The 27,890-nt window shown below is 41.4% G+C and overlaps 1 protein-coding gene across 1 annotated transcript; it reads left to right on the top strand.

Annotated features, from left to right (window-relative positions):
• Positions 1–4,786: 4,786 nt before the first annotated feature.
• LOC136447137 (polycystin-1-like protein 2) lies at positions 4,787–26,485 on the top strand. The gene is made up of 33 exons (XM_066445834.1): positions 4,787–4,820; positions 5,463–5,624; positions 6,543–6,651; positions 6,990–7,162; positions 8,330–8,462; positions 9,094–9,178; positions 10,236–10,382; positions 10,779–11,019; positions 11,428–11,653; positions 11,988–12,186; positions 12,444–12,648; positions 12,975–13,117; positions 13,764–13,871; positions 14,629–14,805; positions 15,450–15,575; positions 16,218–16,329; positions 16,879–16,964; positions 17,144–17,263; positions 17,929–18,078; positions 18,542–18,544; positions 18,949–19,161; positions 20,079–20,373; positions 20,857–20,987; positions 21,153–21,371; positions 21,871–21,978; positions 22,575–22,753; positions 23,019–23,084; positions 23,637–23,744; positions 24,211–24,424; positions 24,692–25,076; positions 25,403–25,590; positions 25,834–25,905; positions 26,366–26,485. Exons 1-33 carry the CDS (start codon positions 4,787–4,789, stop codon positions 26,483–26,485), a joined length of 5,037 nt encoding a protein of 1,678 aa, XP_066301931.1.
• The last annotated feature ends 1,405 nt before the right edge of the window (positions 26,486–27,890 follow it).

Raw genomic sequence — 27,890 nt, 5'->3', positions numbered from 1 at the left:
ATTTTCCAAAATCGCTCCCGCAACATTTTATTTTCTCAAATAGTGGACTAATGCGCTGCCCATACAAAAATCAATGAAGTGTAGAAGGAATCAGCATCATCAATCAAATTGTTGTGAGGGATGTAGTCAAACGGATTCTATTTCCAAGATAAGAAATTCGTCTAGGTATAACACATAGTTTCAGCAGGCGGTAAGGTACGTTAGTAGATTGCAACTATATATATATCGTTTGCCCTAATACATTTTCAACGATTTTCGAGTACAAAATATTTCATGATAAGTCATAAGACGGGACCATGGCGCCTACTGCAAAATGAGAAATGTTCGCGGTGGTTTTATGTTCGCGGTTTTTGCGGTGAACTTTTCACTGCAAAACATTTTGATCTGTCTTCTGTCCGCTTACCTGCCTGCTTGTTTCAACCGCGAACTTACATCCTCCGCGAACACTCCATTATCTGTCTTCCGCGAAATTAAATCCCTGCGAATATTTTCGCTTTTACAGTAATCCCATGTTTCTTTCTGAACTTCCATTCCCTGTTTCCATTATGGCACACCACTTATGGATTTTCTTCAAGAAAATTAAGGACGTAGTCACTGTGCGTCATAATACACAAAGAACCTATTGTGCCCAACGTTATAGTGGATTTCATCTTTTGACTGGACGCTGTAACGTATCAGGCACACAGTGTCAGGCAATATTTCTGTGCGGCTAAACAACAATGTATTTATCCTAGTGCCCATTGTCCTGGAGACCTACGCCCAATTTTACTGCTAGCATTAGTGTTTTTTCCTCCTTTGACTGGGCGAAGTAACCAAGAAGATTCTATAGTAACGTATCAGACCATCTTTCTGTGCGATTAAACAACAATGTATCCAACCTAGTGCAAATCATACGGGAATAGTGGACGTGTGTTTAATGTGGTCTTAAATGATTTATGGGATAATCTTAGTGTCGGAAAATGTTGGGGAAAATGTGCCAATTATATATATTTTTGTGTCACTGTGTGTGGACAAGCTAAAATGTGCTGGACATGTGGTCCAAAATGTATCAGTCCCTCTGTTTATACAAGGTTTTCAAATACATGAAGATGTTTACATTGCCGTCTAGAATAATTTATTTTGGCACTTTGCAACGGCGAGCCCCCTCAAGGCCGCAGCACATTAAACGCTCAAACCGGCGTTATACTGCAAACGACCTTGGGCCAAATTCATGAACTGCCATTAAGTCATACGAATTTTCCCCCTTAAAATCTACCCTGTTATGTTTCGACGGGGCTCGGTGTCGGGAACGTCGACCGAGTCCGAGAGAATCGCGAAGGTATCGAGAGGACGCCGGCCGTATTATCCTTATTAGTCCGTTGATTGTAAGAACTCCCATTTTCAGCTGAGTTGCTATTTATCTTCTCTTTCCTGGAAAGTATCCTTCACCTTGGCTGACCCCCTCCTCTTGCAGCCGATATCGCAGCCGATGTGGCTATGGCAAGTAATTTGGCGATGAAAAATGACTTGGCTGATGTAGTTTGACAGGTAGCATATCATCGCCACAACCTTTGACCCGCAAAAACTTCGTGTTTCTCAGTCACCTGTATCTGTATCTATATAGCTGGTATAACCGCCATGAGGCGTAACACACCAGCTTGTACAAGGTTGTCAAGAAGAGTTTTTTGTGTGTTTCAAAAAAAATGAGGATAAAGTAATTCTTAAACCCTTTTACAATTGAAATATTATTATTCTTTTTAGTCATGTTTTGTGTAGTTAGACTGGTTAGTATGCTGTCGCATCATGAACGACCTATGGCCAAATTTATTGATGAGGCAGTCGAGTTTATTTTTCGGCTGAAAATGATGAATCAGGTCGCATTGTTCCTGCTGCTTCCGGTTCCGAACAGCAGGAAAATACTGTAAATGCAGAAATGTTCGTGGTGGCTTCATGTTCGCGGTTTTCGCGGCGACCGTTTCACCGCGAACTTAAAGCCACCGCAAACTTTTTAGTCCAATACTGTAGCAGTATGAAACTATAGCGCTGCCGTGAACTTAGAACTACCGCAAACACTCCATTTTCGCCTTAGCGCGAAATAAAAACCACGCGAACTTCATTGAAAGTTCTGGAGTCTATTTCAACGCTCAAACCATCATCGATGACGCCCCTGAACAACGGACATCTTCAAGCTCCGTTTTCAGTCTCTACAAAAGCGCGGTCAGCTGGTTTCAAGTCTGAAAATCTACCCTGTTACTTTGGATGGGACTCTGTGACATCGGCCGATCGCCGAGAATCGCGCAGAGATCGAGAGGGCGCCGGTCGTATTGCTACCGTGTTTTACCGAGAGGTCCCGGGTTCGAAACCACTGCTACGCCCCGATGTTGTGCCCTTGGGAAAGGCACTTTATACGACTTTCCTCACTCCACTCAGGTGTGAATGGGTACCTGACTTCGGTTGGGGAAGGTAGTGTTGAGGTCATCTGCTGGCGCCGAATGGTAGCCACCCAGACCCTTGCGACAAAGTACAAGTGTGGAGCAAATATGTATCTGTCGTGTATTATGTGATTGTAAACCCTGCAGCAATTCAGCACTGGCTGCCATTGCACGGGTAATTTACGACTAATAAATCATTATTATTATTACCGAAAATGTCATTTTGATCTCGCGGACTCGTCTGGTGAGCTGTTTCCTGCTGTTCGGCACCGGGACAAGCTGCCAGGAGGATAAAACATGCACAATTTCTTCCTAACATTAAAAGTTATCTGCCATCAAAAAATCTAAACCATAGCATATCCAGGTCAAAAGATACAAAAACAAGACGTTCTGCTGCAGTCACCAAGGTCACATACATGTATTTCACAACCTTGTATAAACATAGGGACTGATACATTTTGGGCCACATGCCCAACACGTTTTATCTTGTCCACACAGTGTGACACAAACATATATACAATTGGTAAATTTTCCCCAACCTTTTCCTACACTAAAAGTATTCCAAAACCTATCAAAGACCACATTAAACGCAAGTTCACTCTTCCCGTATGATTTGCACTAGGATGAATGCATTGCTGTTTAATCGCACAGAAAAATTTGAAAGATTGCCTGGTACGTTAATACGTCCAGTCAAAGGATGCAAACCACTAACGTTAGCTTTAAATTGGGCGTAGGTCTCCAGGACAATAGGCACTAGGATAAATACATTGTTGTTTAGTCGCACAGAAATATTGCCTTATACGTTACTACGTCCAGTCAAAAGATGAAATCCACTATGTATAACGTTGGAGGTCTCCAGGACAAAAGTTTCTTTGTGTATTTTGACGCACAGTGAATACGTCCTTGGAAACAAGGAAGGACAGAAATAAACATGGGACTACTGTAAAAGGGAAAATGCTTACGGCGATTTAATTTCGCGGTAGGGAGAAAATGGCGTGTTCGCGGTGGCTTTAAGTTCGCGGTTGAAACAAGCAGGTAGGAGGACAGAAGATAGATCAAAATTTTCGCGATGAAGAAGTCGCCACGAAAACCGCGAGCATAAAACCACCGCGAATATTTCTCATTTACAGTAGGCGCCATGTTCCCATCCCATGACTTATCATGGAATACTTTGTACTCGAAAATCGTTGAAAATGTATTAGGCTGATGTATAGTTGCTATCTACTAAATCTGCCTTACCGCCTGCTGAAAATGTACGTCATACTTGGACGAATTTCTTATCTTGGAAGTTGAAGCCGTTTCAATACACATTGCATTTTGATTGGTGATGCTTTTCGGCAGCAAAACATATACACCCCCCATATACTTTGCACTTGGATGAATACATTGTTGTTTAATCGCACAGAAATATTGCCTGGTACCTTAGCACGTCCACTCAAAGGATGGGAACCACTAATCGAACGGTAGCAGTAAAATTGGATTCAGGACTCAAGGACAAAAGCCTGCATGTGTAGTATGACGCACGAAAAATACGTCAGAGAAAGACATTGCTGTTTAATCACACAGCAATATTGCCTAGTACCAGAACACGTCCACTCAAGGATGGAAAACTTAAAGGATACACAAAAAAATAACGTTATCAGTAGAATTAGATGAAGGACTCAAGGACCTCTTTGTGTAGTATGACGCGAGATAAGAGAAATACATTGTTGTTTAATCACACAGAAATATTGGCTGGTACGTTACTATGAGTCTATGTCCACTCGAAGGATGAAAAAAAACACTAGCGTTAGCAGTACATAGGGAGTAATTCTGAGGCACAAAAGCCTTTTTGTGGAGTATGATGCACCATAAATACGTCAGAGAAATTTTGAAGACTTTGTTGTTTGATGATACAGAAATATTACCTCGTACGCTACTATGTCCAGTCAAAGGATGGAAACCACCGAGTACACCATTCCACTGGACGGCGATCGTGTTGCGACCACACTGCAACCTAAACCTGTGTAACCCTTGACTTCATAATTGAATATCATGCAAAATGTGAATGTATGACATAAAAGACAACAACACACACAGCTTCAAAAAGTATTTTTTTTATTTGTGAAATTCGTTGAGCGCTCTGTCAAATCAAGGACACTATATATATAATATATTGTATAATGTCCTTGGTCAAATGATTGTGTAACGCTTGCAGTAAAATTGGATGGACAAAAGGACAAAAGAGCCTTTTGTGTAGTGACGAGCTAAAGATACGTCAGAGAAACACATTGTTGTTTGATCACACATAAATACTACCTGGAGAAATACGTTTAACTCATTTGTGTGTACAAGATTGGATCGTGCACATATTCAACATGCGAAGAATCCCGAACATGAGGGGGACTGACAGACTGTTACTCTTTACAGGTAAGAATTCATCTGATAGACAGAATCGAAAGACGCTTCAGAGATGTTCTTGGATGTCGTGTAGCATGTTTGTTTGTTTGTATTACATACCCGGGAAATCGCCTTAATTAATGGCTTAAAGCATAACACACCAGGTTTGTACTGAAGAGTACAAGCTGAATGTCTGGACAGATTCATATGTTCCACTCACACCAGGAAGGGCCCCTGCTCTTAATGTGGCAGGTTCTTTTACGTGCTTCATCGACGAACTGATATTTCACATAATAGATATTTGCAATAGGTGCGATAAACAAAAGATCAGCAACAGGTACAATATACGAAGAGACAGGTAAAGTAATGAAGATGTCTTAACCAATGGGAGGGGGGAGCGTTAAGCTTTATGTTGACGTAGCTTTCGGGCGTCAAACATCTGCACGTAAAAGAACCCAACACACTTGTCGAGAAGAGTAGGTGTGATGGACCAAAAGTAAGCGAGCCGTACCGAAGCTGCTTGAGGACGAATCATGACGCTTTTTCATTAGCTATTTTAATAGCTAATTCGCTATTTTAATAGCTAACGAAAAATCGTCATGCTTCATCCTCAGTCTGAGGTTCAACCGCTTCACCTTTTACTTTGACCAATGTTATCTGGTGAAATTACAGCTATCCTGTCGGTGGCGGTTGTGTCCCTGCCGGGAGTAAAATCGTCGCTGTGTCGCGATGTCGCCGCCCCGTCGTGCTCCTGTCGTGACGGTGTCGCAGCAGCAAACGGAACGTGCAGCCTCTGCTCCTGTGCGGCGGACGGGCGTCCTTGGGGTTGCTATGGTGAGCAACATTTCCTCACATTTTCTTCCTTTTGAAAGGCGTAAAAAGCAAGCAAACATGAAGCAACATGCAAACACATTTCAAAGGCTATGTGATTACCTTTACTTCATGAAGCTTATTGTTTTTTGTATGTGGCTTTGTTGAAATAAGTTACCTTGAGCGGAGTGACGTCGCGCTGTCCTTGTCTCTGTCCTTGGCCCCGCCTTCCAATACAATACCCTACCATAGACACCGTGATACCCCCTGTCCCTACGTACGTATACGGACTCAAAAAGGTTACGGGACCAACATCCGTTGCGCCACATGACGCCACATGACGCCACATTTATCCTTTGATAAATGAATGAAGACCTACATTGCACACTTTTGCTCACCCGAGCTACGTACAGGTCACAACAATGACATCTTTACCAGTTTACACGTGCTGGTACTAGTATCGTAGTCTAGTATATAAACTTCTTCTCCCTTTCTTGGTAATGGCGAAAATGTAGAATTGTATGGAGTCGCCTTATCAAAACGCATGAGGAATATATTTTTTTCAAGTGCTTCTCATATGTGAGGGAATCTATTTCCTATGTATCTTAATAGGATACCTCTATGATTAGCATACATAGTACAATCTACGATTTAGTACTTTTAAATTTGTAATGTTATAGTTAATGTTTTAAATAGTGAATTTTACCAACCATGAGCCCCTTTGTAAATAATGACGCGCTTTATGTGCATATTTCTATGTCACATGCAAAGTCACGATGAATAAAACTGAATCTGAATACATTATCTATTTTCTGCACAAAGAAAAACTATGCGACGAGTATGTGACTATGACCGCGCCATATCTTAATAGGATACCTGAATCATTAACATACATAGTACAATTTACGATTTAATAATACATTATCTATTTTTTGCACTCAGATAAACTATGTGCCGAGTACACCAGCCTGGGATGTTGGGGGGATACTGGTGTTCGCGCCATTCCGCACCTCTCGGAGACAGATCCAAGTCTGGCTGACCCCATCGAAAGGTGCTGCCATGGAGCGCTTTAAGAACACTGTCATTCCACATATTGTCAGACTTCTGAACTCTTAAGTTTGTCCCAAGGCTGACGCCATACTAGGGATACATGATAGTGATCACCGCTTTCTGATCCTTTTATTCAATTTTATATTCTATGCATCTTAAAGCTTTTAAATATTTTTAGTCAGTAATACTAGTGACGAATGATTTTAACTGTCCCATAATGTGTTAGACGTCCATTATTGTGTGTGATTTGTGATTGTCAGAGCAATTCAGTGCCAAGCCGAAAGGCCTTGCTAATCTGTACAACTACACGAACTAAATAAAACCATTATTATTATAAAGGTGCTGCCTGGGAGCCGTTTCTCATGGCTTCCCCGTGTTTGCTCAACAAGCCGGCGGCTGGTGCGCCGCGTCTGCCGATGGCCTCAACACCTACGACAGGTTCGGACCGGCATCAAGCTGCGCAGGAGACGGCAGAGGCGGGATCTGGGCGAATGAGGTCTACCAGATCACAGGTCCGACTCTAGGGGAACAATTCCTAATTTTACCTTTTAGCTACTACTATGTCGTGTACGGTTAATGCTAGGGTCACATTTCCAAGCCGGGGCCCGGCCGGGCAGTTTTCCGGAACGAAAAGTACGACATAGAAGACAACAAAAGATATAAACGTAAAACTGGTTATTCATAAGCATGATCTGTGTATATTTCTTGATATGAATTTTTTTTTACGTTCCCGCAAACATCCCGGCCGGGCCCCGGTATGGAAATGTGACCCTAGCATAAGCTAAGCTTTAAAAGGCGTAGTTATACAACCCTATTACACGTAACAGTGAGAACTCATACTCCAGCCCAAGGACAGTGAGCAGCTCTTTCCTATTCAACAAATTGCCGTCTACTGAAAGGAACGTCCAAAAAACCGGTTATTCCATAGGGTCATGAAATCTTCAGATGTCCGAAAACGCTTGAATTACGATTCCTTATAATACAAATACACCCCGACCAATCCATCGCTTTGAACCCCAGATTCGAATCAGCCATGACCAGACAAATTGCTTCCTAGTTTGCTTTAGTGACTAAATCTGGCAAAACAAACTCGCCAGTGAGATCCTGGAATGCGTCAGCTTTTAAAACATGTATTCAGATTGACAATTTTGGCACTTTGGACGTGATAAAAAGTGACGGCGATTTAACGTTTAAAGAAAAGTAGTAGGAATTAAGGCTGATTCGAATCTGAGTTTTAAAGCGATCGATTGGTCGCCTCCAGGTTGGTGTCTCTATGACGAGAAAACGCTCAAAATATAATAAAAATAATAATAACAATGGTTTTTATTGGTCAAAAAATCACCCGCAATGGCAGCCTTTCTGGTGGTGAATTGATGCAGGTTTCACACAAAACACAACATATATAATATCTTATCCACACTTGCATTTTGTGGAACTGACATTCGGCGCCACCAGGTGACCTCAACACGACTTTCCCCAACCGAAGTCAGGTACCCATTCACACCTGGGTGGAGTGAGGAAAGTCGTGTAAAGTGCCTTTCCCAAGGGCACAGAATCGGTGACAAGACAGGATTCGAACTCGGGACGTCTTGGTTCTGAGTCGAGCGCTCTGCCGTTGCGCCACACGACCCCACAAAATGTGCTTCTACGTACAATACATCTCACGGTTATTCATTCAGATCCAGCCACGATCGTCCAATGTGAAACCCTGCACGCTACCGGTTGCAGCCTGCCCATCGCGACAGTTGAACCGCCTGGTGACGTCACACAACCTTGCAACGTCACAGTCGACATCCATGAGGGGATTCGCAGGTTCGGAAATTAGCAGAAGTCATTTCACAGTTCCGAGTGCGCATGCGAAGTCGTGATGCATTGTGGTCTAAGGTCAAGGTTGATGTGATGTGTACGGGCCTTAGATTTTGACCGTAGACCACAATGCACCAAGACTGGATTGGCCCACTCGGAACTGTCAAAGTGGCTTTTCAGATGACCACAAAAAACAAAACAAAATCACAATACCATGGCACAGTAGTCAAAAGTATACCTTTTTGCGGTGAGAATGGTACCAACTCGTTTGCAATGTTATTTCGTTTTACAGGGCAAGCTTGAGACCCTTTGATGAGAATAGCTTGAGGGGGGGGGGGGATCACCATAGAAAACGATATATTTTTTACATCATCCCGAAATATGATAAAAATAGTTACATATAATAAAATCGTTTGGAAGACAAAGTATCAGACCAAAATAGAATTGACCCCCCCCCCCCAATTAAGCCAGAGGTTGACCGTAGCCAGGAAGCAAAACCAATAAAGAGATATGTTGATATGTTAATGTTAAAAGGACTTGAACTGAATAAGAAATTTGATAAGCCATGTAATGTTTCGTAAATAGAAAACCTGCAATGCTTGTATTTGAGAGCTGTAATTTTGACTTTGATTTACAGTGCCGACAATCCTCTGCGAGTGCACCAATGTGGGAACATCAGCCTCCTTCCTCTGGTGTCAATCCGGTGTAATCACACCTACAAAGTAAGGATTCGTACCCTTTTAACAGCTTACGAGCGTTGTATTGTTATATCCATGAAAACGGGAAATATTGTTTTGGGAGTGTCTGTCTGTGTGTCTGTGTGTTTGTTTGTGTTTCCGGAGTTTTGTAGTTAGCATAACGAACCTCTGGTTGTATTGTGACGATATTTGGTATGAGGTAGGTCTTGGAGAGACGAAGGTCAAGGTCGACTTTGAGCCTCCGGTGGATTTCCGTGGTACTGCAGCAAACCGACATGCTATTGTTTTCATGTTTTGGTGACAGATACATTTTGATGTCAGAAAGAAGTGGTGTAGGTTTGGGCATCCTAACAACTTTTCTTGGAACTGCAGGGACGTTTTTTCTTTCAAAGAGGATTAACTGAACGAAGTAATGACAAATGTTTCGTTAGGATGATGATTTATCATTGCTCATAGGAGTTTCCATTAGTGGGTTGGTGGACGGCATAACCCGAATCTTCTGTTTCCTTACCTGTTGTGGTGAAACATTTTGGAAGACCTGGTGTACTTTAGGGCACTGTTCTAAACTACAGGAGCTTTTATTTTGCTGGAGACTTGTGAAAAGAAAACCTACGCACCAATTATTTTTTCATCAATATCAATAATAATAAATGAGAGTGCCACAAAGGTCAGACGCCTTCATTTTCTTAATGTATTTCCATTAATAATAAATGATGTTAACACAGGAGATGGCCTCCATGTACCCAATAGATTACCTTACAGTTCCTGCGCCGCAGTCAGGTCAGAGGTTAAGGCCTTAAAAGTAAACAAACATCTAGTGGAAAACTTTGCAAACAGGTCTTGACAAAGAAACGTAACGCGTTATGAAGTGAAAGACTTTGACCTCAGACCACAATGCACCGGGACTGCTCATGCGCACTTGGAACTGTTGGGATGGCTTAGAATTCTGCTCTTAGTGTGTAGTGAAAATGAAAACTTTAAACGCCTCTTAGACTCTCACTGAATACAATGGTGAGCTTGACGACCAAGATATCTTGAAATAGGTGTTAATTTTGTTTCCTGCATATGTTTGTGCATCAAGGTGTCGGTACGTTGGGCGGTAAGGGGAAACGATTCAGTGACGCTTCCGTTGGGTGCGTTCCACGAGTTTCTGCCTGAAGGTCATGCCAACGAGTTGAAACTCGATCTACCGGCGAAGACCTTGCCTGCCGGTCTGCTTCTGGCTCAGGTAGGAAAGCCACAAACACAGCTTGATAAGCAGGAATCACATCATACACGCAGGAAAGCTCATCTAAGTTTGTGAAATACATTAGAAATATAGTAAGGTACGTTAATTCGCACACTGAAAACCGCCCTTGGGGCGATAGGTTTGACCCTGGTTTCACCCTGGGTAAATAGATAAAAATGAGAAATGAAATGAAATTATATTGGTCTCCAACTAAACTGACACCTGACTTACCGGGACGGCCACTACATTCATGGCTACACACGTGGCACTTCTACAATTTATTCTCGTGTTGACTATCTCCGGAGGTAACGTTAACCCATTTTTATTTTAAAATCAGGAAAACATCACTACGGGTGCTGATAGAATTTGATTGCTATGTTCTTATGATTCTTTCAGGTCACAGTGACCATAGAAGTGCCCGAGATCGGACATACCAGCATCGGCGTGGCTCAGACGTGGCTGGAGGTGATACCGTTCCCCATTGTTGCGCAAGTTTTTGGTTCATCCACAAGGACCCTTCCGTTGTGGCATTTCTGGATCAGGGCCTCGCTGGCTCATGATCCGGACTGTCAGATCCCCAGCGACCAGTTAAGCTACGCCTGGTCCTGTGAAGCAGTTTCTTATCCGAACCCGCCAGGTAGGTTACATCTTTTCAGTGAAGAAACAGTAGGAACCAATCGTGCCTTGATCACAATAGCAATGGGCCCCATAGCCATTATCCCGGTCACCATTTTCCACTGGTCGGCTTAGGGGTCTTTAATGCTTAGGTCCCAATTGGAAAAAGGGGCCCTGCCGGTTAGTTCACGGGCAGACAAAGGGAGGCCCACTGGCAAAGACCCCACCTAAAAGGGCGAAAAAATACATTGACGTGTGTACCTGCTATGAACTAGTGAAGATGAGAATCCGCATCAACGCCAGAAGAATAGATTTTGTGTATTGAATATCCGCAGAACAGCCTATCTCTCATGTAGAATTAATAAACTCTTAACATAGTGCTACATATAGCTATGAACCCCAGATTCAATCTTTAACAAACTGTTCCCAGTTACCAGCGGCGACCTATTGGCTTGTGAAGCTCTTCTTGGAGACCTCCAGGCGGGTTCGGATCCAGACGGAGGTAACCTGCATTTCCACACCCTCACCAATCCTGTCCCACAAAACTCCATTGTCAAAGTCAGCCTGGTCATCTCCGCTGAGGGGCATCAACCTGGCTATACCTACATCAACATACACACCATCGATGTACCTGGCTACGGAGAGTACAGAATAATGTACGTACATTTCTTTTGTACACACCATTGCATTGTGTGGCGCGAGAGGTCCAGGGTTTGAAACCACTGATATGTCCCGATGTTGTGCCCTTGGGAAAGGCACTTTACATGACTTTTCTCACTATACCTGACTTCGGTTGGGGAAGGTCACCTGCTGGCGCCGAATGGCAGCCGCCCAGAGCCTTTTGACAGCTCCACAAAGTGCATGTGTGGAGCAAATATGAATCTCTTGTGTATTATGTGATTGTAAACCATGCAGCTATTCAACACTGGCTGCCATTGCACGGGTAATTTCTGACCAATAAACCATTATTATTGTATTTCGTTTCTGCAGCTGTTCCGCAAACTGTAACCCTGGGGACTTACTGGCTCACGAGATGTTTCACCTCACCATGCCATCAACCATAGACACTTCAGGTCCTTACGCATGGACTCTAGAGGAGGCCCCGGCAGACTTTCCTGGCCTTGACTGGACTAACGATATGTTACTCCTTGATAGCAGTAACCTGAAAGTTCGTCCCAACGTTTTTACAGTACGTACCAAAGAACCCCATCGTTGCTGAGTATTCTAAATTTGCATCGCAATGATAATAAATATCAATGGTTGATTGATTGAAATAAACTGATTATTCCTGCTACACCGCAGTCGTCTTTGAAGAGGCTAAAATCGCGATTGATACAAAAAGATGCATTTCGTATTAATACATGGCTGAAAGCGGGTATCTTCCCAAGGTTTGTTGTAAAAAAATGTAAAGCATTCTTTTGAGACTTTCTTTGTCTGACATTGCAGGTTCCGGGAAACTACACGATCAGGGCTACCACCTACATCGACCCAGCCTTTCCGAGGATTGCCGAGTACCGGTTCCTCGTGATCAGGAACCCGGTACCAGTGAGGCTTCTCCAGGACAGCTCCGCAGAAATACCACCAGACGTGTGCTCCGTCATTCCGGCAGAGGGAGTATCCTTAGTGGACAAGTTCTGCATCGTCTGCGAAGGTATCGTTTCTTGTTGACAGCAAACAGATGTATTTTTACCTCCGTGAAAATGGAGGTATTGTCGTGTGTGTTTGTGTGTGAGTTTTCGAAAATCTTTAGTCATCATAAGTTATGATCTGGATGGATTGTGATGATAAGTGGGTAGATATTGGAAAGGCCGAGCTGAAGGTCAATTATGGACATCCTAGCGGCCTTTCTTGATACTGCAGCAGAATGTCTAGTTTTTGTATCTTTTGTCTTGGACATGTTGCATGTACTATGATTGAATCTAGTCTAAGAATAATGTATCATCCATTGACATAACTACATTACGTTTCATTTTGCAGAGTTTTATGACGAGCTTGGCCCACTTAGAATAGATATCAAGTATAAGCTCGAAGCGGAGGGAGTTGAATTGTCAACAGTCAAGTTCCCCGGGGATGGCCCGGCTACGCCTGTGGACATCGTTGTAAACGCGTATTCTGGCTGGGTAAGTGTGTTGTATTATTTTTCACTGCGTCATTTTAGTTTTTCCGTTGAAAATGTAGGTAAAGGACAACGTGATGGACTGATCTGACTGCCTCATACGTCTCACGACGTTGGAACCTCTAGGTCTAGGTCTAGGTCTAGGTCTAGGTCTAGGTCTAGGTCTAGGTCTAGGTTTAGATCAAGGTCTAGGTCTAGGTCTAGGTCTAGGTCTAGGTCTAGGTCTAGGTCTAGGTCTAGGTCTAGGTCTAGGTCTAGGTCTAGGTCCAGGTTTAGATCAAGGTCTAGGTCTAGGTCTAGGTCTAGGTCTAGGTCTAGATCTAGGTCTAGGTCTAGATCTAGGTCTAGATTTAGGTCTAGGTTTAGATCAAGGTCTAGGTTTAGATCAAGGTCTAGGTCTAGGTCTAGGTCTAGGTCTAGGTCTAGGTCTAGGTCTAGGTCTAGGTCTAGGTCTAGGTCTAGGTCTAGGTCTAGGTCTAGGTCTAGGTCTAGGTCTAGGTTTAGATCAAGGTCTAGGTCTAGGTCTAGGTCTAGGTCTAGGTCTAGGTCTAGGTTTAGATCAAGGTCTAGGTCTAGGTCTAGGTCTAGGTCTAGGTCTAGGTTTAAGAAATATCAAGCAATTCCTAAATTTACTTATGTCTTTAAATTAGGTCTTCTACACACCCATGTTGGACATCGCTCCTGGTAACATAATAATAGAGCTGGTAGCATCAAGCGCTGACGGACGCAGCACCACGGTTATAATGGACCCGATTTTGGTGAGTGGCTAATGCCTGGTTCAGGAAAAATGTTGTGTTTCTGATGTTGATTTTTGATTTTATTCATTTGCACATGTTAAAATCAGTTTACGAACATTAACAAACACGTGTTGGAGGAAGAAAAAAGCCATGACGGCTTGTTCCAGGTCTTCTTCCATCTATGTTAACAAATTATAACATAAATCTAACAAGTCATAAGATACTAATGATCATAGTAAATAATAACAAATGATAACAACATGATAACTAATCAGAGAACGATAATGATCGTAATTGGTAACAAATAGTAACAATAAAGCAATTAATGGCGTATAAAAGTTATACACTAAATGATAATAGAAATGGCAGAGAGGAACAAAATTCTAATTTCAGTTAACAAAGACAAGCAAATAAGTGAACGGTGAAAAAATATGACATTCAACTTAACTTTAAATTAGTTACCCAACCGACTGTAGCAAAAAGCTGCCAACCGGTACCCTGATAAACTAAATTAATAGCTTAATTGTACCAACATTCCGGACTTATATGTCAATTCTCTATAACCAAGCTTAATATGTTAACTTAGTAAATCTTGTATGTAAACTAAAATCCAGATTAATGCTCAGTTTACATACCTATGACCATCCGTTCACATTATATTTTCTTCACGGAAAGAAAACATGTTGTTTTTGCTCCGTTTCCTCTTCTTCCTATTCTCCAAAAGAATATGGTCAATGAACTGGACTTAATATTTTGTGTTTATGTCGACCACCTTTAGATCACAGCCCCTGACAAATCTCAATTGATTGCACTCGCGGATGAGTTGTTCGGCAGTCCAGTCGGGCCGTTCTACAGCCTACTGTCATTGGGGTTTTCGGCCGAAGCGTTCATGAGCTCAGTGACAGTTGGTGCCGTTACAGCGTCCCTGGCCAACAAAGGGGAGGACATCACTGAGGTACATTCCATGCTATTTTCTCCACGTTTACAGATGAAAACAAAACTACTCTCTTTCTAGCATCACAAACCCACACACTACAGAAAAAGTGGGATCATTGGTCTTGCACTGTCTCGAAAGACGAAGTCGAACCCAATAAGTTAGAACTTAGGGTCAGTGGTTAGACTAAAGTGCTATACGATTCATCAGTATCTGTCCATCCTTTTTTATTTTACATGTAACGTTACTTGCAATTAGCCTACGGGCAAGAACTTGCAAGAACTTTCAACTCAAGCCCCGGGTACACATATCCGAACATGGCGCCCGACAACTAGCCAACCAAGGTTGGCGGTAGGTCGGGAGTAATCTGACCATTCTAGATTAAGATTCAAATTTGACCTCCGAACACACTCTGACCACTACGGGTTTATTTCTAACAACCAGTCAACCCATTCCAGACCTCCCTACCACAGCTGAATGTTTTCAAAATCTAAAAATATTCAGCTGGCGCAGCCGAACACCAGCCGACCTCTAAGCTTCCAAACCTCTCCCAACCATGGTCGGGAGGCCATGTTCGGCTATGAGCAACCGGGGCTTAATCTCGACGCATATGACGTTAAACGGTACAGTTGTTTCATCTGTTCAATTATTGCTGTATTCTTTAGGTTACTGACATGATGGCTGAGAACATGGCAAACGTAGAGCTACAGGACTATGACGGGATTGTAGGGTTGGCAACCACTATACTGCTATTGACTGCATTTCCCGAGTATGTGTCTGGTAATGCACAAGTAAGTATTTTTTATTCAAAATCGCCAGAACTCTAAACATTTCCATTGTTTAAGACCAGTCAGTAGATTAGGAATCTGGTCTGGAAGTTCAACTGTACTAAAATTGATAATATCACATAATTTGACCAAAATTTGCCCTGATGTTTAATGGAAGGTGTTTCGTTGTTGTAAGCGAGGCAGAAGGACAAAATGTATCTATGCCTATGGTGTAAGAGGTGACATTAACGATAGGAATTGATACAACATGGTGGTGTCGTGCTAAGGGAAATGCTGTTGTTGTTCACCATGAAATGCCTACTGGCACATAGAGCAGCAAGTTCCCTTGCTGTTGCAGTAGCAGGGTATATCTCTACAGGGAGGGGTTATTACGTGTTGCTAGCCCTTCCCCTTTAACGTGCTCAAGGCATTTTACGTCCTTTCCAAAAGACGTGTGCAGCCCCAACCGGGAGGCCCTTCCCAAGATTAGAACCTGGGTCTGCCAGTTACCAACCAATCAAAGAAAAAACCAGGAGCTCAATTGTGAGGCTGCTACGAGTTAAGCTACGGGACATTTTTTTAGGAAACCATATGAAAATCCATTCTGAACGTAATGAGATGTTTATAACGATATAGAGTTTCAAGTTATATCTATTTTCGTTGCAGGTCGATAGTTCTACGTGTATGCAGCATACATTTGAGACGTTAAGAGATCTGTCAGGAAATGACACCTTGACGGTGAAAGAGGTGAACACCGCTACGGCATTCATATTTACAGGTATGTTGTCTAAACAGCAATTGACATCAATGACAAGTCTTTTTAGTTGAGTAACACGTTTTCGCATTTTCATGGAAACTGGTGTTTTTCCTGTTTATAAGATAATGTATAAGACAGACTGGAGGCACTTCACGGTGCTCTGTCAGTTATCATCATATAGACAGGCTGTGTGCACGAATCAAAAGCCTCCATTCTTTTTAGGCTACACAGCCGTAACGTCATAAGCATGGGTTAATGAAGAAGTAAGCCATGTATTAATTTTTGGCGAATAATGCAATGATTTAAACTTTTCAATGTTAGTGTCAGTTTAAATTGGCTAGATGATGATGGCGATTGCTTCACTCACTCGGTGGTTTATTCGACTTAGGCCGTCTAACTCCTCTGGCATGTTATCTGTCTATTTTGCCTATTTCTACTCTTTCTAGCGACCCGTGGAGCCTGGTAGAGGCTAGCCTTTCGCGATCGCGTATGCCCTAAAGGATACTCATGCTTGGTATAAAACCTGTAAGGTCTGGGTTCTTGTCAATGAGCTCTACCAATACCTTGCAGGCGCAGTCCATGTGTTCAAAGCTTCTGAGATGAAGGCCATGGCGGAGCAAGAAGGTGGAGTGGGATTCTCCGACATGTTGGAAAAGGTAGGCAAAGAAAATTAGACAAAGCAAATAAACAACAAATAGATATTGGCAAAGGGGTATAACTTTGTTAGGCTAGATCATGTGAAGGTAAACATCATGTCTTTGCTTGCCAATGTTACCTTTCCAGTGATATTCTACTTAGGTAACACTTGTGAGTCTTGTGTGTTTTGACTTTACAGAACAAAGATGCCACGACAAAAACCTTCCAAGCCTTGGATGTGCTCGACGACATCTATTTACTCAACATGATGCCAGCCTACGATGACGATGATCTGTTTGCTGATATTTATACATCCAAGGTACGATTGTGTATTGTTTATTTGCACATAAAAGACAAGGACATTTTAATGCGAACAGTAAGTAAAAAAACATGCTGGGGAAACCCAAAACGTCCAAGGTTTTTCGAGGGTTTCCCCTTGCGATTGACTACTTGATAATAGCTGCTCATCTTAACAGGTAAGTAAATAAGGTCAAACGAAAATTTAAAAAAAAATAGTCATCATAGACAAATAAATAAGGAAAACCAAATTCTGTTTCAATGATGTCCTGTCACATTAGTGGTTGTACTTATTCTTTGCGAAAATCATCTTGACAAATAAATAAGGAAAACCAAATTCTGTTTCAATGATGTCCTGTCACATTATTGGTTGTACTTATTCTTTGCGAAAATCATCTTGTCATTAAAATTCTAAAAAATCACTGTATCTTGTGTGTATTGTCAACCTTATTGCGCTGCGACCTCGTTGTACAACTAAATTTGCTTTCTAAAACTCTTCATAATAGGAATATCTGGGAAAATGTAAAGACTGAAAAGCCAACATAACAAACAAAGCGTAAAAAGATTCGTTTTTATCCATGAAATTCGTTAAGTACTCGGTCGCAGCTAGCTCTCCGCCCTAGTGGAATGGGAGTGTTAAGAATCATAGTCTGTGTATTATTGAGACAATTATTAATTTTTATACAGATTCACGTGAGAATTGAACGAGAAGATCCCGGTGACCCCTCCGAGAGGCTGTACACAGTGGCGGGTGTGAGCGACTCTTTTGTCCGCGTGCCGTCCATATCGGCACTGGTTGGAGATGACTGCCCGGGAGGGGAGACGGTTGGCGTACAGGTACGATCTGCCACTCCCTCCTGTCACAAAAAAGGCCCCCCTCACACTTGTGCGTATATTCATGTGCCCATGGGTTGCGTAAAAACATTTTTTTTCTTTAGGTAAAGTTTGAGGGGATGAAATTGTTTTCTACTTTAACGCACCGTAGTGCAACCTGGTTATCGAACCAAAGACATTACTTTTTCGGCCGCAAACTTTACCTAAACCAAAAAAAATGTTAACACGCAACTTATGCGGACTTGCACATACGCACAAGTCAAGTGTGAGGGGGGCTTAAAAGAGCTTACACATGCAAATCAGTCTATTAGTGTTTATTTTTACTTCCCTGTGTTTTTCAGGGATTTCGCACAAAGCTCTTTTAGAAATGATTCTCAAAGAACACAGATTTAAAAAAAAAAGAATTATATGAAGCCATTTTGGCGCATTTACATGTATCTTTTACATTTTGTTGTTGTTGTTGTAGGATGTGGGAATATACTAAGAAACATTTTTTTTCAAACGATACTGTTAATCAAACAGTCATAACAATTGGCCTCAATGGTAGGTTATATACAGTGTATATATAGGCAAACTTGAATCATGTAATTAGCCCAACTTGAATCATGTAAAACCTAAGATAGTCATTTTGTTGTAGTGAATAGTTTAATTCCATACTTATGTCTTGTTCTATGTTAACTATTGTTGCCATACTTTGTACCTGCTACAATAGTCGTGTAATAAAGTTCTTCTTCTTCTATATTAGTATCATATTTAATAATATGTAGAAACATGAGACCATATTCAGATGCATCATGATTTAACGTTAGATAGAATGATGTAGGTTCACTTTTTAATCTATCTACCATAATCTAAACCTGCTTTTCGTTGCAGTTCCTGGAATCTAATTTCAACCCGTTTGAATATTCAAACAATTCGCGGATTATCGAATCAGATGTGACAGGCCTCGCGGTCAAATGTGGCAACTCGACCGTTCCTGTGTCTGCCCTGGTTGAACCAATAGACATCCTGACACGAAGGGAAAACAGAAGCCTAGATGACTGGATGTACACTTTTACTACATCTTCACTACTCGGTGACATGTCGGTATGTGTGATCTTTTTTTTTAAATTTTTATCTTTTTATTGCATTTCACAAAATTAACAACACATAAAACAAACAAGAGAAAATCAAAGTACAGGAAATGAACATAAGCTACGGATCCAAAAACAATACGTAAAGGTGGAGGTAGAAATGGAATACTTTGTAAATATAAGTAATATCCAAAATGATAGTAATAACAGCCTCATTGGCAAATAGATATAACAAAATCAGTATCAACCAAAGATAGCAAAATATTGAAATTAAACAGAACTAATTTTGACAAATGAATATGAAAAGTCAATATCAACAAAATTATACAAAAACAACATAAATAACAAAAATAACTAATAGTGACTTTTCAGTGGCGAATACAAATGGCAAAAAAAAAACAATATCAACCAAAGATAAAAGTATGTGTGATCTTCATATGCCCCAAAGGGTCAAAATAGACAAAAAGTTATATTAGGCCATGTTGATTCTATTGTATGGATGACATCCACGCGCACCAATTTTTGTCTGTTTTCACACACAAAAAGGTTTTCCCCATGCTGTAAATCATTAAAAAAACTTTTATTCGCACGCTCGCATCGGTTTTTGGGTCCCCAGAGGATGTTGTCCATATAATCAAATCATTTTCATTTTATTTTATTTTATTTATACGGGGAAAATACACTCAGGCTGTGAAGCCTGTTTTTCAGGTAGCCCTGACTTCAAATATAAAAACACAAACTACGACTTATTACACGGTAACAATAATATAGAATCAATCATAAAAGGCATGTTACTTACAGTACAGATATCAATTGCCGCCGGTAGTGCCATTCTTAAAGGTATTGTAAGTAAGTGCAGCTCAACTTGGCTTCAGTGTTAGTGAAGAGTTTAATGATTGGCCAATCGACTTATCGACTATTTTCCCCCAGATTTTCCATGTCCATGCTAGGGGAAACATGTCAGCATTGAGCTTCAGCTTGGACTTCAACACTACCCTCTTTCCTCATGACGTCACCCTGTGGTTGAACAAACACGAGCCTCCAACACCGGATACATTTAACTGGACAACCACGCTGCCAGTTCCGGATGATGAGCTCTTCGCCGTCCCATGGGTGAACGGGACATCTTTGACGTCAAGCGCTTACCATTGGCTGCTGCGAGAAGATGAGATTGCCATCACAGATGAAGATGTGGACGTGTATAACAAGACCGACTATTTTATCGGTATCAGTTTTTGTTCTGTCATATGATTAATACGAAATGAATTATGAACATTGCGTAATTGAAACGCTGGCGTGAAATGTCTAAATATAAAAATGTACAAAAATATGTTACACCACATATATATATATATATATATATATATACACACACATATATATTTAGCATCAGCTAGAACAACCGATGGAGACAACCATTGTATCTCTGAGCATTGTATGATATACAAATATTTTATACGGATTATGATGATGAAGATACCATTAGACATACAGTTTATGTTCAGATATCAAAAGCATATATATATACATATACTCGCTGCCTTTTAAGCATTAGGCAACGCTTCTCTACATATGTATATACACACACACATGTGTTTAACAGTAAGCGATCTGAAATATTGCACACTTGGGCTGGGAGTTATCATCATAGACATTCCGACCCAGACCTCATCTGACAGAAATATTACAAATTCATCTACAATTACAGGAGTTCGGTTCGGTTCTGAGTCTGACCGAGTCAACGGGGAAACCGTCAACTTCACTCTCTACGCCTTCGAGACATCCTGTGTCTACTTTGAGGAGAACGGAACCCACCTGTGGCAAAGCGACGGCTGTAGAGTAAGTTAGTCACAATTTTGGTTAAATTGGTTTGTACCGTTTACCATATCACTCACAAACAGGTCGTTATGATGACTATAAACGTTGTACGTGTAAATAAATTTGTATAAAATCTAAAATCTAAGGAATTTTTTTACAAATTTGTACCGTTTATCTTTCAAACAGGTGGGGCTGATGTCCAACATAACTCACACTCACTGCCAGTGTGATCACCTGACCAAATTTGCTGGTTTTGTGGCGCCGAATCCACTCAACATCCAAGACGCTCTCTCAGCAAACATCTTGGAGAATCCGGCAGGTCTCATCCTGGTTCTGACTGTGTTCGCTTCTTACGTGATGGGAATCGTCTGGGCCAGGAAAGCAGACAGGAAAGACATCGCTAAGGTCAGACGAATGAAGTTTTGATGTGAACGTTTCCTCTCAGCGGCATATGAGTAAAACATAGGAGCATTAGGCAACGTTTATTCATATACTACTATTTTACAAGTACAATATTACTATACAATAAGGAATAATGATAAATGCTTCAAGCATAATTGTGTTTATGGAAGCTTAATTGAAATTCATCTAGAAATGTAGAGCAAATGCGTTAGGGGTATGAAGGATGAAACAGTGAGAACATTTGAAACATAAAAGACAGGGAAAATATACGCATTCCTCTATTAGCAAATTTTCGTAATTGGATTTCTCAAACCGTAATAGAAACAGGGAAATGTGTCATCCATGTGGCTGTGTCGAATGTGCTTGATTAAGTGTTAAATGACGTACGTGTCTTGTATTCATAAACAAAATCTTATATCAAACCTAGCAAGATACCTTAATAGTGTGAGGGTTGTCAATACCTATAATCCAGTTGTGTTTTCTCACTTTTCTGCAATTACAGGCTGGAGTAGGACTACTGCCTGGACACAAGCTGAACCCTCGCAAGGAATGTCAGTACGTCATCACGGTATACACTGGATTCCGGGGCAACGCAGGCACAACCGCTGAGGTAGTCTGACTAAATCACCCTAGCCGTTGGTTGGGCATGTTGGACATGCACATTAGGAATAATGCACATGCTCCTATAAGCTTGATGTTCAACATGATGTTCTATGGTGGAAAAGAATCATCAGCGCCTAATGGTACTTTTTTTTAATCAATATTCTGGCTTACAGGTACAAGAAATGTAACAAACTATACTCCATACAGAGCTCTGGACAGTAAGAGTTGGTGACAAAAACCAACTACTGCCGAGGTGATATTTTCTTGCCAAATGTTTACTGCAAAAGGAAAGCAGTTTGTGTGCTAATAATGAACAAGTCCTTCCCCGGTTGAACTATGGAATGCAAAATATATTGGAAAAATTATTTAGGTTGATTTTAGATGATGACAACTGTATTGGATTTCTGCCTATATCATTGTTTGTTTCTTCATTTATTTGCACGGCAAGAAATGACTATGGATTAATGCAATGGATTATAGTCTTAATTACTAGTAGTCGATAAATGATAATAAATAATACAAGTAATACATAGAAAGTGATAACGATACAATAAGGATATAATACAAGCCACAACATTAACTTTAACCTGCATTTCATCACAGGTTACGTTGGTGCTCTATGGAAGTCAGTACGAGAGCCCTCCCTTTACGCTGAGGGACGACAATCGATGTCTCTTTGAACAGGGCAGTGTGGACTCTTTCATGGTGTCAACAGAGGAGCCGCTAGGGGTCCTCACACACATGAGGTTGTGGCACAACAACGCGGGGTTCAGTCCGTCATGGTGAGTCAACATAGAGATATACAGAAAAGCAATAGATAAATGTTTATGGTATAAAACTTTTGTCATCCGTTCTTTGATATGTTTTGAATATGCTTTGATGATAAAATCGTTTGATGATGCAGAAAGTTCAGCCCAACTAACAGATGTTGAGCAAAGGGCCTACTGAAAAATGTCTAGTGTATTGATAGATGATATTGATAGTCGATATTTGGTAGTAGAAAAATGCACCTTTTTTACAAATACTCATATTTTTTTTCTTTCCCAGGTACCTGAGTCAGATTGTTGTAGCCAACAGAGGAACAAACGAGACAGCATATTTCCTAAGTAACAGGTAATGTAATTTTTTAAGCAAAGTTGAACTGTAATTATCAGCACAACGGGCACAAATTGTATATAGATTAAATGACTCACCAAGTTATGATCCAGTTATGAGTAAAGATTATATACAGATTGTAATGCTAGCTACAATGATGTATGCGTGTTGCGCAGTGAACATATTTCAAAAGACATTGGTCGTTTGAAATATACTTACATTGTAGACACATTTCTTATTATTTTTAGGATAAAAATATTGCGTCGGGCCATTGGTACTCAAGAAACAGAGTATATACTGTACTGCACATGACTTTGTATCTCTGTTATATTTTATCTGACCCTTACCTCTTCCCTTATGACCTCAATGAAAGTGACTCAATGACCTGTAGGCCAATTTGAGCTTCTCATGAATAAACAAACAAACAAGCAAATGTGTCAAACCGTTTGGGTCAGTCAGATGTTCCCCCTCTTTCTTAGATTATCGCAAGTTCACCGCGAAAACCGCGAACATAATACCACCGCGGAAGACGATTGTTACTTTTCATGTGTTTTTTTTGTGTGCATATAGGTGGCTCGCTGTTGACCAAGATGACGGAAAGATAGAGCGTCTCATCCCTACGGCAGGAGAGGAGGAAATGACAAAATTCCGCAACGTGTTCCTTGCAAAGAGTTCAAGGTAATTGGTCTTCTTATATTGTGATAAATGATTTAAGTGTAGTATTTCATTACCACTGTAAGTCTTGACCTATCGAAGAAATTATAACATTTTCGGTCCCGGTAGCTTTCCTTGGGTTTGCAGCCGAACTTCTATGTGTTCCGGTAACGATTTTTGGGTGGTAAATAGCTCCTGCGTTTGGTAAGAAGTGACATTATAAGTTTGGACTCTCTAGCTGCTCTTTTTCGGAGCTGCAGGGGTCGTTTTTTCAACAATCACTTGTCTTCTTGCCACCAGCTCAGGGTGTTGCCAAAGTGCCCAGCAAGCTCTCTTCTCCTTTGCCTGCTCTTATCAATCAGTCTGTAGGGGGTCGATATTATAGAGTTTTGTATTGCAGTCACTACCCGTCCCAGAAATCCTATACGCTGCCATCCACTTTAATGAATCGGGGGAAAACTACCTACTGTCTTGTACACATTTCCAACAGGGACATGAATGATGGTCACCTTTGGTTCTCCGTGGCCGGCCGTCCAGCGCGGAGCCCCTTCACCCGTGTCCAGCGCCTGTCCTGCTGCCTGACGCTGCTCTACAGCACCATGATCACCAACATCATGTTCTTCGGCCGCGGATACGACTTCGACCCTCCCGAGCCGATCAGGATAGCTGGTTTGGAGATCAACCCTCCGATGTCACTTCCACAGGTGACGAGAAAGAATGCAAACTTCAACTTAGATGTTTATGCTACATTTTACTCTAGAATATTCACAGCTTCAATCCATTAACATCCTAAAGAATATCAAATATAGCGCGTGATTGAACGTTAGAATAAGCCCTTCGTAAATTCGAGTACGCATGTGCAGTGTCAAGTGCCGGTCAATTACTTTCATTGCTTAGAGAAGTGGCCCCCTACGGCCTTGAGCGAGATCGTTAAAAAAAATCATTCAATGCCTCGCATTCTTCTGTCTCAGCTGATGATCGGGATACAGAGCGCACTCATCATCCTACCAGTCAACCTCCTCATCGTCTTTCTCTTCCGCAACTCGGGAACAAGAGCGCCCGAAAAGAGCAGCGGCAAGAAGTTGAACTCGGAGCCAGGCAGACGCGTTTTGAGATTGTTACACCGGGGATCTAAGAAGCAGAAGAAGAAGCAAGCTTTTACCTCCAACAACCCAGACACGCCGTCATTTTGGTATCCAAGAGATCGACCCGTCCCCGGTGACAACCCAAAAGACCACAAGCTCAAAGTCCTACAGGATATTGATATTGAAGGAATTTCTAAGATGCGTGACGTAGATAAAGATAACGCTGGCCTTGGACAAAAGTCGTCTCTGCCCTGGTGGGGTGCGCTTGTAGGTGAGTTGTAGACTGTAGAATATTCACTACCACCTTGTTGAACAAGGCTGGAACAGTATCTACAGTTTGTCACTAGTGAAAACTGAGACAGGAATAATTGACATGGGAGCCTTAAACAACCTAATTGTAAGGTTTATTTTTACTCCAATTCCAAATGGATTCATACAACGAGACAAATTCAGTGATCTGTGTTTATTACTTTGTCAACTTTCAAAACTGAAAAAGGAAATAACAAACATATATCAACTGACATATGCTAGCATAAAATCAAGTACAACACAGTTCAAAAGGCTGATATCTAATGTATCAAATATGTGCACCCCCAGGATGGCTGCTCGTGTGGTCCGCGAGCTTCGTGGCGGCCTTCTTCACGGTTCTGTACACGCTGAGTTTCGGGAGAGCGAAGGCGGAGGCCTGGGTGTTCACCTTCGTGACGTCATTCGTCAGTGACCTGTTTCTAGTGCAGCCTGTCAAGCTGCTTCTGTTGGCCATACTGTTTGCCTTATTCACCAAGGTACAGTTCTCCTAAATTAAATCATTTCCACTATAACAAAATTTCGTTGGGTGACCATCATATAAGCTTTCAAGCTTATGGCCTCCCTTGCACGGCTGTACTACTTCCATCATAATTTTTTTTTCGCTTTATTTTGTTTACTTGTTATGTGCAAAATAAGGAAATAGATGAAAATTTGTGTAAGACTTGCGGCAGTGCAAAGTGTACTATATAATTATGAAGATTTCTTTTTTTTTTACTTAGAAACCTGTGGAGGATGATGATCCACCTCCCAAAGCCACAGAAGACGATGAGGAGTATATAATATACAACGAGGTAACGACCTGTTTCATAGTAGTTTTTATCTCACTCCATTGCGACACGAGAAACGATCAAATAATGAGCCAAAGTAGTCAGTCAAACTGGGAGTTTACTTTTACCCTTCTACCTTCTGTTATGGGCTCACTCTACTGGTCATTTTTTACATTCATTTATCTTTGTCGGATTACACGTCATTACAAATGTCAATATGTGAATAGTAGATTCATAGTATCAAAGTTCTGTTGTGGAATAATCGTGATAGAAACATCAAGGAGTATTTGTCTTTTAAACTCCGATATTCTTTGCATTTAAAGTTTTTTTTGCAAGTATTTGCATCTTTATATCATGAGGATATGTTGAATTTTCTACACTTTTATCTGCAGCGGTAATGCAGCAACATCATAAACTCTAGTACTATCTTCACTGTTCTGTACAGTATATGGTTGCTTTGCTTTGGTGAGATGTTTACTAACAGAGCTGTCCAACAGGGCGGCTCACCCGCACGGGGAAAGATGGGGACCAGTGCTACCAGCTGGACGCGATATTTCACCACCAACCGTGCAGCCGACTATGCCACCAACTCAAAGGTAGATGAAACCTTGTGTAATATTTTCAGTAATAGAGATGCCATTAAACTTAGCTTAGTCTACCAGCAAAATTTGTCCAAAAATGCAGGAAGTAGCATTTTAGATGGTCTAGATTTCCCCATTGGACCCCTCCTCCACACTCAAGATTCGGCGCTTAACATGGGGGAATTTGGCCACCGATATCTTGCCTCTGCTAAGAAGATACTGGAAGGTTCAACAATATCTTCTTCGTAGCACCAAAGTCCGCGTGTGGACGTATGGCTGTTAAAGAATTGATAGTGCCTTCTTTATTGAACGCTGTTCTGGCTTTAAACTACCAGTACCATTTAGGCACTTACATGTACTCGTTATGATATTAGTTTTCAGCTGAAGAAAGGTCCACGTCACCGCCAGATGAATCAGTTTTGGCCGAAGCAAGAGCCAGGAGCGCAGAGAAACGCAAACGTCGTGCCGCCGTGCTAGAGGTGATCGTGTTCGGCCTGTTCGTGACGGTGATCATGCTCACGGCGTACCAAGAACGGAGCCCGCTGGCCTTCTACATGACACAGAACGTGAAAGGACAAATCGTGGAGGGAGACTTCTCTGGTGTAAGTACTACACATCTGTTAGGATGAATGGTAGTGACTAATATGATCTGGTGGATGGTTTTATCATTAGCTGTATAAGATAAATGCAATAAAAATTATATAATTATAAACATCGTCATCATCATCTATCGGCCATCGGCCGGGACAAGATAAGTACATACATCACTCCATATTGCCCTGTCCAACATCAATTGTCCTAAGTGTTCATATGCAATCATATGTGTCTCTGACAAACTATTGGTAAAAGTTCAAACTTCTGCAGTGCACTTGGCCTCTTGGTTTCCATAGAAGAATGTCCAAAACTATTTGCTGTTTGGCTCGAAAGCAGTGTCCAGCAAATGTTACACGACGGTGGGTGAGCTTTTGAGACAACCGTGGAAGACTTCCATTAATTGTTTTTGAACCATTATAACCATACAATGATCTGTTCTGTTCGCTTCAAGATCAAAGACATCGATTCATTCTGGAGTTGGGTTGAAGACGATCTGATTCCGACAACACGCTCAGCAGAATGGTACAACGGACAGGCCACGTCAGCAGACACGGTTCTTCAGGACATGCTAACTCATCCTTTGGACGCGGTACAGTTGAGACAAGTGCGACTGAAACAGGGTAAGACGGCAAACTGTTTTGGATAAACTCTACATTGTGGTGAACGAATGAATGAATTCATATTCGGGTTTTATTATTAACTGTCGACATGTCCAATCCATGCTCATTTAATAATTTATATAAATCTATGACTAACACTAAGTCTTGCCTTTGCCTCTGGTATGTTGTTCAGGGCCACTCTGTGACGCACCAAAGAGAATGCAGCATATAACAT

Source organism: Branchiostoma lanceolatum, chromosome 13, assembly GCF_035083965.1.
Source record: "Branchiostoma lanceolatum isolate klBraLanc5 chromosome 13, klBraLanc5.hap2, whole genome shotgun sequence".
In the NCBI taxonomy this organism is placed as follows: domain Eukaryota; kingdom Metazoa; phylum Chordata; class Leptocardii; order Amphioxiformes; family Branchiostomatidae; genus Branchiostoma; species Branchiostoma lanceolatum.
This window is presented reverse-complemented; position numbering and strand designations above follow the sequence as displayed.

Bases quoted from the DNA above. Each gene is read 5' to 3' on its own strand.
- LOC136447137 (XM_066445834.1), top strand. From the start codon at position 4,787: ATGAGGGGGACTGACAGACTGTTACTCTTTACAG. The intron at 15,576-16,217 runs GTAAGTATTTTT...TTTTCGTTGCAG, and splicing joins ATGTGTCTGGTAATGCACAA to GTCGATAGTTCTACGTGTAT. The intron at 16,965-17,143 runs GTAGGCAAAGAA...TTGACTTTACAG, and splicing joins TCTCCGACATGTTGGAAAAG to AACAAAGATGCCACGACAAA.